Source organism: Ornithodoros turicata, chromosome 6, assembly GCF_037126465.1.
Source record: "Ornithodoros turicata isolate Travis chromosome 6, ASM3712646v1, whole genome shotgun sequence".
In the NCBI taxonomy this organism is placed as follows: Eukaryota; Metazoa; Arthropoda; class Arachnida; order Ixodida; family Argasidae; genus Ornithodoros; species Ornithodoros turicata.
The window spans coordinates 54151404-54165437 of NC_088206.1; the positions used below are offsets into that span (position 1 = coordinate 54151404).

Consider the following 14034-nt stretch of genomic DNA (forward strand, 5'->3'; position numbering starts at 1 on the left):
CGGTAGCAGTGCCACTTACAGTTACAGGTTGAGTTCTGAGATCACATTCTTTCTTGTACCACAGCTGATGACTTGACAACTTATCGGTCCAGTGCAAGCTCTATTCGACGAAGGACATTCTTTTCGAAGTAAGAGAAGCAGGCTGGGAGACGGACATATTGAAATGCAACGCCTACTGTGGGCCAATACAGACTTTAAAAAAGGAAACCTTAACTTCAAAAAGAGAAAAGTCATCCCTTTGAAGGCCAATCCATAAAGTGTTCTAAATGTATCAACATACTTTTTAACGTCTGTACCAGTCAACTCTTTCATTTCTTAGCCTTTTTACTGTATACCAATTGCCTTCCACATTTTAAATTTCTCGATAGTGTTAACTTCTATTAGTATGTTGCATGTATCTGATCTTATTTCACGCAGAAGGATTACAAGAGCGCAAAGCAGCCAGTAGTGACGTGGAGGAAATAGCTGCCAGTGCTATTCATTAGTTCAGATGATTACAAAACGACATTAAGCGTGAGACAACTAGTGGCAGTATGTGCCTTCTCGACAGATTTATTTACAAGTATAATTTACACTCATAGTCACTCATTTATACAATCTACGTATATTTACAACCATCTTCCGCTCATGATTACTTCTCTGTCACGGCATCTTTCTTCGCGTGTTCCACGGCAATCGGAATAGTCTTTGCTTCTTTGACGGCTTTCTTCCTCGGTGCTTTAAGTGTGAGAACTCCCTTGGCAGACATGTTGCATGTCACAGTCTCAGGGTCCACATCTTCCGGAAGAGCATATCGCCGCGTGAATTCTCGAAGAACGTAGCCGTGGTCGTCGGATTTCTCTTCGTGCTTGGCATGGATTTCGACTCTGTTTTCTGTCGTCTTCACTGAGATCTCTTCCGGTGCGAAATTCCTGACGTCGAGATTCAGAGCGAACTTGTCCGATGTACAGCTGACTTCATGAGAGGGCGACCTCCCGAGGTTAACGTCGTCCTTTCCAAACGGAGCCACGAAGTACCGGCGATGATAAGCAGGGGATGAAAACAGATCTCTGTCCAAGATCCCCGGAACAAAGGTGCCCTCAAACAAGCAATCTGCGATGTCCATTGGACGGCAGAAGTCATGCAGGATGCGTGGGCAAACAGCCATTGTTTTCGAAACTGAACTCGTCTCAATGTGATCTGCCGCTCCCGTTGCGCTCCGTCGCTTTTATATTGGTTTCTGCTTCGCCGAGAAAGACGGAGAACATTCCAGCCTGAGAAAGCGAAACGCACCCGCTCATTGGCGGTGACGAGATCACGTGTGCGCCGACGTACGCGATGAACCGGGAAGCTTCTCGAAGCAGCGAGGGCGTAAAAAATGTTCGTTGTCGTTCTTTTAGTGTCGATGCGATTGTATTTGTCCTGGAGATTAAAATGTATTGTTTACCTTATGAGAATTGTTTTCAATGCCAGTGTGACAGGTAATGTGTCGTGTGGTCGTAAAGGAAACAGCGGACCGCGATAGCAGACGACGCGGGAGAGGCGGAGCAGACGAAAAGAAGAGAACGAACACCGCTCCAAATTGTCCACATCGACTGGTTACAAATTTGGTGGCTTTAGATACGGTATTGTTAGAGCACGAAAATTGTGAACTCGTCGAAACGATGCACCTCATGTTCATTCTGTGCATGGGACAATGTGGAGCATGAGACGTGCAATGTGATAAAAGCTTCAGTGTGCTCGCTTTTATAATGCGCAGTACACTGGAGGATAAACGCGTTTTACTGTCTTCCTCTCTTTTGTTCATTAATTATATTACAAGTAAGATACCATATTTTGCCAAGACATCGTGAATTAGAACTCGTGCGGCAGACCGTCACCTTGATCCTTGATGCTATACCATTTTCTTGTTACATAGTACCGTGATGTGATTTACTTCTCTTTTGCATGTGAGCTGAAGTAAGTCCCACCAATATAATAAGTATAAAATTCTAGTTCTACTCAGTATGATCCAACACGGCGTAAAATCTATTACAAAAACTATCAATTACACTTTTTTCTTATAACCATTCACGTCGTTCAATTTACATTTTACGGTGCACATAACAGGGTCACAGTTGTCTCGCGACTTAATGCCTGGAATTACTAAATAACAGCGTAACGCTGACCAGCGTTGCCAGCACAATCTCGAATAACTATGAGCCGTTTAGCAAGCCAGCAAGCAATTTCTACGTGATGTGATTTTTAATATGACATGCTCCGCCCTCCCCTCCCCCCTCCCAGGGACGTAACGCCATTTCCCTATCTTTTTCTTTTTCTTTTTTTTTTTTTTACGATCCATTGCTTCGAATAGTACGAAAGGATTTCGCTCAGCACTTTTTTTGACACACTATGTAATGTCTGGCAGTGTCGCAAGTGCTGGCAACGCTGTTGCTGAAGCTATTACACTATTCGCGACGTAAATGTAGGTAATTTCATCGCACTGCTTCGGACAACTCAGGTAACTTGTGTAGATCGTAAGATTTGTCTGCCCAGTGTGGCGACATGTTGCACGTGCATGCCGCAGGGTAGGACTGCGGATGATTTGGACCACCTGGTGCGTGTGTGTGTGTGGGGGGGGGGGGGGGATATTCTTAATGCTGTTAGAAAAAAGAGAAAACAGAAGAGAAAGGGTAGCTATGATGTAGACTTGCTATTCCCAAAAGCAGACAAACGAACAAACAACAGGAACATAAAAGCAGCAGACACAGAAAATTATGAAGAAATACAGAAAATTTCACTTCCTTCCAAATTTCCTTCACTAATCGTTGTGCAGACAGTCATATATGAGGTATCAGAGAGTTCCAAAGCGTTTAGATTCCCGAAGGAATCACCACCTGGGGTCCTTTGACGTGCACCGGAAATCTTCGACACATGGTGCATGGAAGCAATGTTCACCTCCCCCTCATTGCTACCGTCCTCGGCCACGCATGAAATACGTATAATACGTGAAATACGCGCATGAAATACGTACACAGGTACACAAAGGCGCGGACCGGCGGACCTTCAGTTCGCAATGTATGTCAGGTTTACAACATACCGTGAACCCTTGTTAATATAACCCCCGATAATATGACATACTCACTTTATGACCGTTTTTCTTGGCAACCATTCCGCCGCCATGTAAATCCATCTCGTTTGTATGACAATCCGCTTATCGGACTATGACTGATATTTTTGTCACAAGTAGGATCAAACAAAGGTATTATCTTCTCGTTATTATGACCATGTCACATGACCCGCAGAGTAGCCCCAGGGAGAGGCTACACACATACATCAGGCAGAGGGTGACACGTGTTGGAAGTAGGACGCCAAGGTTTGGGATGACTCCTGATGTTGTTGACCTCGGAGTGACTCATTGCGCTTTTTGGGACTGCCAAAGCACTGTAGTAACAGCAGTGACCACGAGACCAGGTCACACGATGCTGCTGCTGCTGCTGTTGTGCACCTAAGAATGGCCGGAACAAAGCGGTCTCTGAGGTCAGCGGATTGTGCGTTTCTCGTTAGTATGACAATTCGCTTTATGACCAAAATCTGCGAGAACGGTGGTGGTCATATTAACGAGGGTTCACTGTATTTGCCAATACGATTTCACACTATCGCTCCTCTTGTTCCGTAACTCACGAAGGCCACGCAGAACACGATAGACATATCGCAGGACGCATTTTCGATAATGCTTACATCTCCGAATATATGAATCACCATCTGTTTGCCCCTCCACCCCAGTCCACGCAAGAGGACGAGCGATTGCAGACGACGCGAAGGAGGTGTAGCAGACGACACGATCTGCCCTACGAACTTCCTCCTTTGAGAACGTTTTCAAGTTATCTTTGCGTTGCTTAGTGTTTTTGTGCACGAAAGTGAAATACGGACGATCAGGAACGAATCCAGTATTTAGTCATCTGAGAGTCCCTCTTTCGCAATATTTTTCTTCCTGTCCCTGTATATTTCTAGTTCAGGCATCGTCATCGTCTGAATGTGTCAACTACATTATCATCTGCTGGTGGATGTATGCAGGGTGTGTGCAGATAAAGTTCACCAGCAACGCTTTACCTGCGCGGACGTGGGTGTACCGCATCTTCCTATGTATAACGCGTGTATTTGTGAAAAGCCTCCCGAAGAGGCAGTGCGTGTTATGTAATAGCTAGCGTAAATGTAATAGCTAAGAGGGAGGTAGTTGAATTTCAAAGCTATTCAAGACTGTTGGTCAGATAGACGCCGGGAACTGCAGGAACATTCACGATCGTCACAATAGATCCCCCCGCATATGCCGTTTTTCTTCGCGAGTTTGCGTGGGTTGGCCCGTGACAGTTAAGGGGGGGGGGGGGCTCAAGCTCCCCGAGTCCCCCCTTGGCTACGCCACTGCGCGTAATACATCGGAGTTACTATACATCGGGCATTTTTTTCAAATTCCGCTAACTTTCATGGGCGCCCGTTCTACGCGGTAAACTACAGCACTTTATCCGTATACTCCCCCCCCCCTCCCCCATGCATCTACGAATAGAGCTCTTATGTTGTATCGCCGCATAGATAACGATTGTTGTCTGTCCTCTCTAAATGTCCTTGTGCCCGTTTTGTCAGGGACAGCGATAAGCAATGTCAAAAGAGAGCAAATTATCGGAGGTATTTCCCAGACACAATACGGCATCCCCTGTGACAGTCTCTTTCCTGCAATATAGGAGTCGCTATTAAAATTCCAAAGGAATGCTTCTTTAACGATCGATGCGTTCAGCCTATCGTGCCTTATTTTCGCTATAAAGGCAACTGTACACATTTTATCTGTGTGTAAGAACAAGCTCGAGTAAAGAAAAAATGGCTAAGAAGCAAGCGAGCTGGGGAGACTTCGTGTTCTGTCTTCGTATTTGAGACTTCGCGTTGTGTGTGTCCCTTCGTGTTCCCTGGTCTCAGGGTTTTTACCAGAGTTCGAGGTAACTCGTTACTGTATCTAAGTTCCTTTTTTTGGTAACTTGTAACTTCACTCGGTACTTTTGCGCCGCGGTAACTTTCAGAGGAACTCGTTCCATTTTCAGGTAACTTTGCCAAAGTAACTTAAGTTAAGTTCCAAGTTACTTTTAACTCGCTTTTCACTCGCGTCCATATATTTTCTTGTTTTCTTTCCAGTTCCTTCGTGGCATTTTTTGCCATAAAACGTGATATTCAATCAATGACAGTATTTTATTCAGGAAGTAAGAACCGCTGCCATTAAAATGAAGCTGAACCATTGTGCGCCTACAGGGAGTAACATGCAAAGCGTTCGAATAGACCTCTACCAGAGAAACGTCATCATGACATTGGTAGACAGACTGAAACCGAAACAAATCGAAAGGAGAGGGCTGGGTTCCACGAACGGGCACTTGTTCGCTGCCTCCCATTGAAAGAAAAGCAGGACAGAGGGTCGCGTCCCTTTAAGGGACCATATCGTAATCCCCCCAAGACGTGGCTTTCGGGCGCGACCTTGTTCAATTCAAACAAATTTGTGGCGCTGTCGAACACTATGACATCATTTGTTTACAAACAGGGAGAGGACAATTCGGTGTGGGACAATTCGGTGCGGACATCTCGGTGCACGGGCATCTCGGTGCGCGGACATTTCGGTGCGCGGATATTTCGGTGCACGGATATCTCGGTGCGCGGACATCCCGCTGCACGGACATTTCGGTGCGCGGACATCTCGGTGCACGGACATTTCGGTGTATGCGTCACATGTTTAGTCGTCGTTTCACGTCGTTACAGCGTCACATGTTTAGTGCAGACCCAACAGTGGATTTCCATCGCATTCGCAAAAAAATGAAGAATCTTACCAAATTAATGAAAAACGATTAATAATCTCATATAAGCATTGACATTGTGTTGTATTGCTTCTCTTTTTCACTCATGTAATGGCCTTCGTGGTCTTTTGGGTTTGTAAATAATAAATAAATTAATTAAAAACAAAGGCACACAATCCGAAAAGGTACTTCATCTCATTACCGGCAGTCAGTACTTAGAAGTCAGTACTTAGTTATATTGGGGTCCGAGGACATTTTTTCATACCGTTCACCCGTAGCCCTCCTTATGGGGACATTTTCTCCGGGGTCATCCTTCCCGGAGACTTTCCTTCCGGGGACACTTTTTGCAGACACATTCTTTCCGGATCCCGTTATACGCAATTACGAGTCCATAGATCTTCGACTCGTATGTATCTTTTTAATTGTGCGCTTTAGGGACGAAGTGCAAATTAAGAGGTTGTAACAACAACGTAAATGACGACGATGACGTGGAGTGTTTCACCGCCGCGATGTGGTAACCCTACCCCAATAGCGGCGTTCATATCAAAACAAGCACTAACGCAGTGATCGAGTTCCACAACAAAATTCTGCATTTTTGCGGCATATAGACATGATACGCTTTAGCCTCGCTATTTAAAAATAAGAGATGAAAAAGTGTTTAGACTAAGACGGGGGAAATACGACGGGTGCATCGGGGCGGTGGAGATGAGCCGGTTGTTTCGTGGCGGAGGAATCGGGACGGGGGAGTTTAAATTGGGGGAATCGAGCACCACTCACCGAGGGTTAAAAAACAAAAACAAACGAGGCGCCCTTCGCGATGAAATTTGCTGGGTGTTATTTCCAGCCGCGTGTCCTAACCTCCAGTAACGTTTTAATCGCACTTTATTAATTAATCGGGCATCCCAATTGTTTCTCAGCGACGTGCGCCTCACGTAGACTTTTACTTTTGGTACAAGAAAAAAAAAAAAGAAAACGCGCAAGACACGAAAAGTACCAGAGAGCGCTCCAACGTCTCTCTCTCTCCCTCTCTCTTTTGTTCATGCAGAGCATCTTGTCGTTGTTAAAGACACGGTTTAAATACACTTTTTAAAGACACCCTCTATATTCAAATGAACAAGGATATCGACGTAAAACATCAAGTTGGGCCTGTTTTTAATATATGACGGATAAAAGCTCTAAAACAAAGACGAAGGACGAGATACACAGGTAGCGGTACCTGTGCGTGTCGTCCTTCGTCTTTGTTTTAGTACTTTTAGACGCCATAATATCGAATCCGCGTTTGCACATTTTACGAATGTGCAAAACTTGCTGCATAATTGTCTTTATGCTTGCAATGTATGTTTGCCGGTGCACTAATAATTATTTGCTAGAGATACCACGCAAATCATCACTTTCAGCGCTATGACACAGCCCCAACACCCTTTTCGTCTTTTTCTTCCCTGTTGCCCGTGCACCGAAATGTCCGTGCACCGAGATGTCCGTGCACCGAGATGTCCGTGCACCGAGATGTCCGTGCACCGAAGTGTCCGCGCACCGAAATGTCCGTGCACCGAAATGTCCGTGCACCGAGATGTCCGTGCACCGAGATGTCTTGCACCGAAATGCCCCTGCACCGAGATGTCCGCACCGAGATGTCCTGCACCGAGATGTCCGTCGCCCGCTCACGCGCGCTGCGCCTGCGTAATGCTATTTTGTGTCCGAAGTAACTTGGAAGTAACTCGTTCTTTTTTTAAAGTAACTCAGTAACTGCGAGTTACATTTCAAGCTGAAAAACTTCGTTATTAACTTAGTTACATTTTTCACACGGTAACTTAACTTGTAACGAGTTCTTTTTTGACTGGTAACTTCTCAATCTATGGTTGTTACATTATGCATCGAGTAAAGAATTTCGACTAAAGTGGACAAAATGTGTCACGCTCGATAGAATTACATCGCTTTTGGATATGTGTATTTTACGTGTATATGGGTGCACTGCTCTTTCGACACCCCCTTTTCAGATCCCCTTTACTCCGTTTTCATCAACAGTATAGCTTTCGGGTTCTAGGAAGCATTACAAGGTACATCTTATCACCAGCGCTTTGTACAACTTTTGAAGAACCTACCGCAGCGAACGGTAAACGCCAGTCGAACAAGGCAAGCACAGTACAGGCGATGCTTTCAGTTGTCTTTCACTAGACGTTTTGCTCCTGCAAACTGACACAGGTACTGACTATGAACCAGGGATGGGCAGTACTTAAATACATCGTAATTAAAATACTATTTAAAATATAAATAAGTACGTGTATTTATATTTTGTATTTAAATACAGACTAGAAAAATGTATGTATAATTATATTCAAATACCAATTTTCGGGTATTTATTCTTGTAAATACTTTATAAATACTACTAAATATAGAATATACTGACTCATATCCTAAAATTGTCCTGCATTTGACTTTTCGGGAAGAAGGGCGAGTTTGGGGCGCAGTTATACCGTGTTTGCGGCAGCATGCGCATGCGACAACTATTCTACTCGTAGATTGCGAGTTTTTCACTGTTGCTGCGGACAACGGTCGCGACTACCCGATTACCTTGTTGTACGAAGCATCTTCATCAAATTTAGTACAAGCTTTTGTTCATCGCCACCTGTGGAGATGCTGTTCTCCTTTGCGAATCAGATTGTACGGCCGAACAGAAGATGCCTAAAAGATGCAGTCTTCGAGAAACTTCTAATATTAAAATGGTCATGATAATCTAACAAATAAATGTTATTGTTGCTTGCTGATTTGTTGTTATGGTCATCATTATTCCTGTAATTCCAGATGCCATCTTCCTCGCAGTATTTATAGTAGTAGTTACGGTATTTAAATACTGTATTTATATTTTATATTTAAATACTCACATTGAAAAGTATTTATGAAGACTATTTAAATACCCCTTTCAACAAAGTGTTTTGTATTTATATTTAAATACTAAAAAAATTATTTATGCCCATCCCTGCTATAAACCATTTGTTTATCCATTAGGAAAGTACAGTTTTCCCCGTCGTATTTAACAACTATTCGTTTCTTCACTTTTGATCCTTGTACTACAGGATCAACTCCTGGTGCCACAACTTTGAATCCACTTTTAATCCTAGCTAAGCTCTACCTCGACGAGTCGACATCAGCAATACCTAAGATCCGTGTTGTCGATTTCGAGGCACTTTCCACAAAATATCGCTGGTCAAATATTGCTTTTCGCTCATTGTGTTCGCGTAACCATGTCAAGCAGAAAGAAACACGTTGTTGACATCAACAGGGTGGCTAGCATCGATCAGTGCAATCATTTAGTATCTGGTCTTTTTTTTTTAATTCCACGTTAGCGCCGTGAAGCAACCCTGGCTATAAGAGGCGTACAGACGTGGACAGATGGAGAGAGGACAGTAGGAAAGAGTGGGAGACAGAGGGGCTAGTTTGCGTCCTGGATCTTATCATTAACGATGCAGAGTCTCCGGTTGCTATATCTCGGTGTCCCTCTGTAATATTACGCAACTAGTCGCTAAGACGTTACTTTGTGAACAAGGGGTGCCGTGCACATTCCGCGTATGTCTGCGCATAGTTTGAGGTAGAAAATAGCGCAACTCCTATTGCGTTGCCATGTACTCTCCGCAACCTCTACACTCCACCATTTTTACTTTGTTTTCTCTTCCCCTTTTTTCTCTCTCGCCCTCTCTTTGTTTCTAATCGATTCCAGCTGTATATGGGCATCGTACTATCACGTAGTGTGTAATAGATTTCAATATACTGCGCATTACTGCGGAATAGCATAATTCATTTCGTGTAAACACAGGGTTCGAACTATAGAGTAGAGCCGCTAGCATGCAAGCTGTACGCAGGCACGCAACTCCGTTGGATGGGGGGGGGGGGGGGGGGGGGAATGTGGATATGGTGAGTGCAGCCGTCACAGAGATGGGCGTTTACTCCTATACACTTCCTTGATTCTTAGGATTAACGAAACAGCAAAGGAGACACTACGAACCTTTTATTTACACACATTTGCCTGACGTTTACACAGAAACTCCGCAATTACAATCACACACGTACTTATTCACAGACCCAATTCTTACTTCTCTGTGACGGCGTCTTTCTTCACGTGTTCCACAGCAATTGGAACACTCTTCTCTTCTTTCACGGCTTTCTTCCTCGGCGCTTGAAGTGTGAGAACTCCTCTGGCAGACATGTTGCATGTCACCGTTTCAGGGTCCACATCTTCCGGAAGCGTATATCGCCGCGTGAACTCTCGAAGAACGTAGCCGTGGTCGTCAGACTTCTCTTCGTGCTTGGCATTAATTTCGATTACGTTTTCAGTCGTCTTCACCGAGATCTCTTCCGGTGCGTAATTCCTCACATCGAGGTTGAGAGCGAACTTGTCCGATGTACAGGAGACTTCGTTCGACAACGGCCTGCCGAGAGTGCTGGCGTCGGCTCTCCGCGGAGTCGTGAAGTAACGACGGTGGTAGACCGGTGGAGAAAACAAGTCCCCGTCTAGTATCCCGGGCACGAAAGTGTCGTCGAACAACCTCTCTACGATGTCAAGCGGATGGCCCATCGTGTTTTGGAAGCGCGGATAAACAGACATGGCTTCGCGAGTAAGAGCTTCTCTCGTGAGTAACACACTGTACTCTGTTCGATCTACCGCTTACGGCGAGATGAGGCACCTTTTATACCCGCAGCTGTTGCGCCGAGAGCCGTCGAGAACATTCGAGCGGAGAAAGCGAAACATGCGCGCTTATTGGAGGGAAGTAGATCACGTGGGGCTATGCGCCAGCGCGAGACGTCGAGATAGTTCTCGAAACACGCGAGCGCTTGCAGACGACGCGGAGCTTGCGAACGTAAACTGTGCCGATTGTGATCGAAATTTTATTCCAGTCGTCTGGTATTTGTGCACATCCACTTTGAACACTCCTGCTTTTTTGTTCTTTTGTCCACAGGATTGTATGTGAATGGTGAACGGATATCGCACAGTAGAATACCTGAAACAAAAACGAAGACGACAATAATTTACGGTAATAATTCGGGTACCGTAGGACGCGAATTATTGCAATTCTTCACCATATCATGTAGATAAATTTATGAAATAAACCTCAATGAAGCAAACTAAAATTAACTGAAGAACTAAAACTAAAACGAACTATCAAACTGGAGCATATCAGTAAGTAGTATACAGTAAATAGAAGGAGCATAGTTCTTATACTGTTATAGTGACGTGGAAGTTGCAAGCGTGAGTAACGTTCCTGGAAACCATGTTCATATTACCTGTTCACAGAAATCACGTACCTATATGTGCATTCTGAATAAACGTTGTTTCTTGTATGCATGTACCCCTGTAGTCCTCAAAATAGACTTCAGAACGTAGAGGAATTAAGTTTTGTCACGGTCTCAATGGTCTTTTCTTTAAAAAAAAAGGAAAGAAAAGAAAGAAGAAAAACAAAAAGCTGGAGGGGGGGGGGCGGTACCGAAAACCGAAACGGAAACGTAACGGAAACGAAAGCAACAATGGTGGTAACCGAAACTGAAACAGAAACAAATAAGGGCCAGTAACGGAGGTTGTAACGGAAACTAAAAAGATTCCATTACCTTTCCCTGCTGAAAAGGTTAGCCAGCTGTAGGACTCGAACCCACACCTTCTGGATTACCGAGTGAGAGAGAGTGAGAGAGTGGTTGGTTTGTCCCTTCAGATGACGCGCCCTTGGAAGTCGCTCGGGAGGTGTCTTAGCTTAGCTTCAGAAGATGTGGGTTCGAGCCCTACAGCTGGCTAACCTTTTCAGTGACTTCCATCTTTCATCATTAATTCTACGATGCCCGTGCTGCTTCCCTGTTTTGGCATCCCCGTCATTATACCTGCTTGGTTGATACTGACGATATTTTCTCACAATGCAGCGAGTCTTTCGGGTACAGGTACCACCGCAATATTCGCACAACGAGCTTAACTATACATTGATCAATAAATGCTACGTCTCCCAATGTGCCCAGCGTGGGTTCCGCTTCGTCGTTATTCGACCGTTGAGGAGCACCTCTAAAATACAGACGATACGTTGTCGTCTGCATCGAGCACACAAAGTTTCGTGTCCATTTTGTTGAACAGAACGCCTTCACGATCCAGTGAAGCACCAAGAAATGCATTTGCAAACTTTCACTCTGTTCCTGTTGTGTTGCTTGCCACACAAAATAAGAAACAAACGACGGAATCTATCGTTTGATAAAGAGCGCAGCTGTGCATGCCCTCTGCCACGTGAAGGCATGTTTTCAGCTTAGCTGCTAGTACATATTCTCATCAACATGAAAACGAGAGATGAAAATAATTTGCCAGTGTAAATTATATAGTGTTTCTTACACGACATGGTAGCTTATATCTATGAAGTATGAGTGCATCACATCAGCTGAGTGAGTCTTTGCGTCGGTGTCTTGTTACTATACAGTGATATATCGGACAAAACTGCGTGTTTACATAGGTCGCAAAAGAAGTTCCAAAACGACGCACAGAAATTAGTTTCTTGCGAGAGTCAGAATGTATTCACATGACGTCAAACGAACGCGTTTGGCCGCCATGGTGGTGGTCACTTTTTCGGCGCAGCTGCCGAGATTATCTAGCGTTTGCTCGAAAACGAAGCCAATGGTGTTTTGAAATCCGCTCGCGTCCATCCCCTCCTTTTATCCCGAACACACTTCGTCATTGTCGTTCTCACGTTTTCTTTTACGAAAACTGTAGCTTCCCAGATAAATCCCTTTTTTGTTTGTGACCGGCAAATGTGAATGAAGCAGGGACCAATATCGTGAGTTCGTGATAAGACGGTCGTCACCAGCATCAAGGTCAAAGCGGGAGAAAGAAAGGTAAAACAAGAGGAGGGCACTTCCTCCTGTCGCCGCACCTTTCGCGCGCGCTTTTTTGCAACAATCAAGCAGGCGGGGCTAAAGCAGCTCTTTTTACTACTTTTTTTCAACTATTTCTGTTGCTATGCTGTGCATAGTTTTTGTTTGGTCTGCGGTTATCCGTGGAGGACTTTATATTTGTGGGGGGGGGAAAAAGTGAGGTTGGCTTTGCAATTTTCAAAGCTCGATTGAAAAAAAAATAATTTCCCTCCTCTAAAAATTGTCGAAAGCCTTTCTAAATGGCGGCAAAAGTTTCCAGAATGTAATTGCCGAAAGTCCCACAGTCCTCCGACGTGTACGTCGCCGGATAGAATTTATCACTTTACGTGAAACACACGTATATTGGGAGGGATTGTATAAAAACTTTACATGATACCAAAAGTACACGTTAGGTGGAGGAGATTGAGCCCCCAAAACCACACCCCCGATAAATGCTGTAAAATGTACTAGAAAGTGGCAATTACCATAGAATTACATGGGAAGCACTCTTAGTACAATATGTGAGCAATATTACCGCAGCAGTTTTCCAATGTGTTGGCTGCAGGAACACTCACACCTCTTGTCAGGCTATTACTCTTTGTTCACCTTAGTTAGGTCACCTCAAGGGTTCAATGTAGCAGTGAAGGTGTGCTTCTTAAATACCTTTAGGCATGCCTTAAGGCTTGTTCAGTTTATCCACGAAAAAGGAAATAGGCATCATTGGCTACTTGTATAAATCAAATAAATGGTCATCCCTGAACGGGTCATAATATAGAAAACGAAAAAAAAAAACAACATCCCATCTATTAATAAGGTATGTTCTGGGATGGATACAGCTTGTGCGGAAAATCTAGGCGCAATACGTACATAGAGGCCACACCAGTTTGAAAGATTTTTACTGAGAGAAGGCCCCCTGAAACTTGATTGAGAAAAACTTAGCTGAGAAAAAGAAAAAAAGAAACAGTGGATTCAACCTGTATGCATTGAAGTGTTGAAGGTAGCGCTGTGTGTGTGCTGTCCTTGTTTTTAGCGCTTTTAGTGAAACGGAAGTTAGCTTGTGAAGGACTCTCTATTCCAAAGACCCAACAAATGCCACGTAGCTGCCTGACTCGAGGTCGCGGTCCACTTGTGTGCACTTGGTCATCATTAGAGCACGGATAAATATGCACTAGACTCCTGAAATGTGCATGCAACTATGTACTGAAAATCTTTTAAATATGCAGTAAAATTCTCGAACTATATGTAATGCTTTCCCTTGTTCTTGGTATGAAAGCAACGCATCGAATGCATATCTGACAAAATTTCAGCGTTCTATTAGGGTTCGCAAGGCAAAATAAAGCCGCATTATCTTTCAGGAGCATACAACAAAGTAGAGCTA

General features: G+C 44.2%; 2 protein-coding genes across 2 annotated transcripts; both read right to left on the bottom strand.

The window, feature by feature from the left end:
- Positions 1 to 631: 631 nt before the first annotated feature.
- Positions 632 to 1147, bottom strand: LOC135398639 (alpha-crystallin A chain-like). Its single transcript, XM_064630024.1, has one exon. It carries the CDS (start codon positions 1145 to 1147, stop codon positions 632 to 634), a length of 516 nt encoding a protein of 171 aa, XP_064486094.1.
- Positions 1148 to 9870: 8723 nt separating this feature from the next.
- LOC135398640 (alpha-crystallin B chain-like) lies at positions 9871 to 10356 on the bottom strand. The gene has a single exon (XM_064630025.1). The coding sequence runs from the start codon at positions 10354 to 10356 to the stop codon at positions 9871 to 9873; it is 486 nt and encodes a 161-aa protein (XP_064486095.1).
- Between the last annotated feature and the right edge of the window lie 3678 nt (positions 10357 to 14034).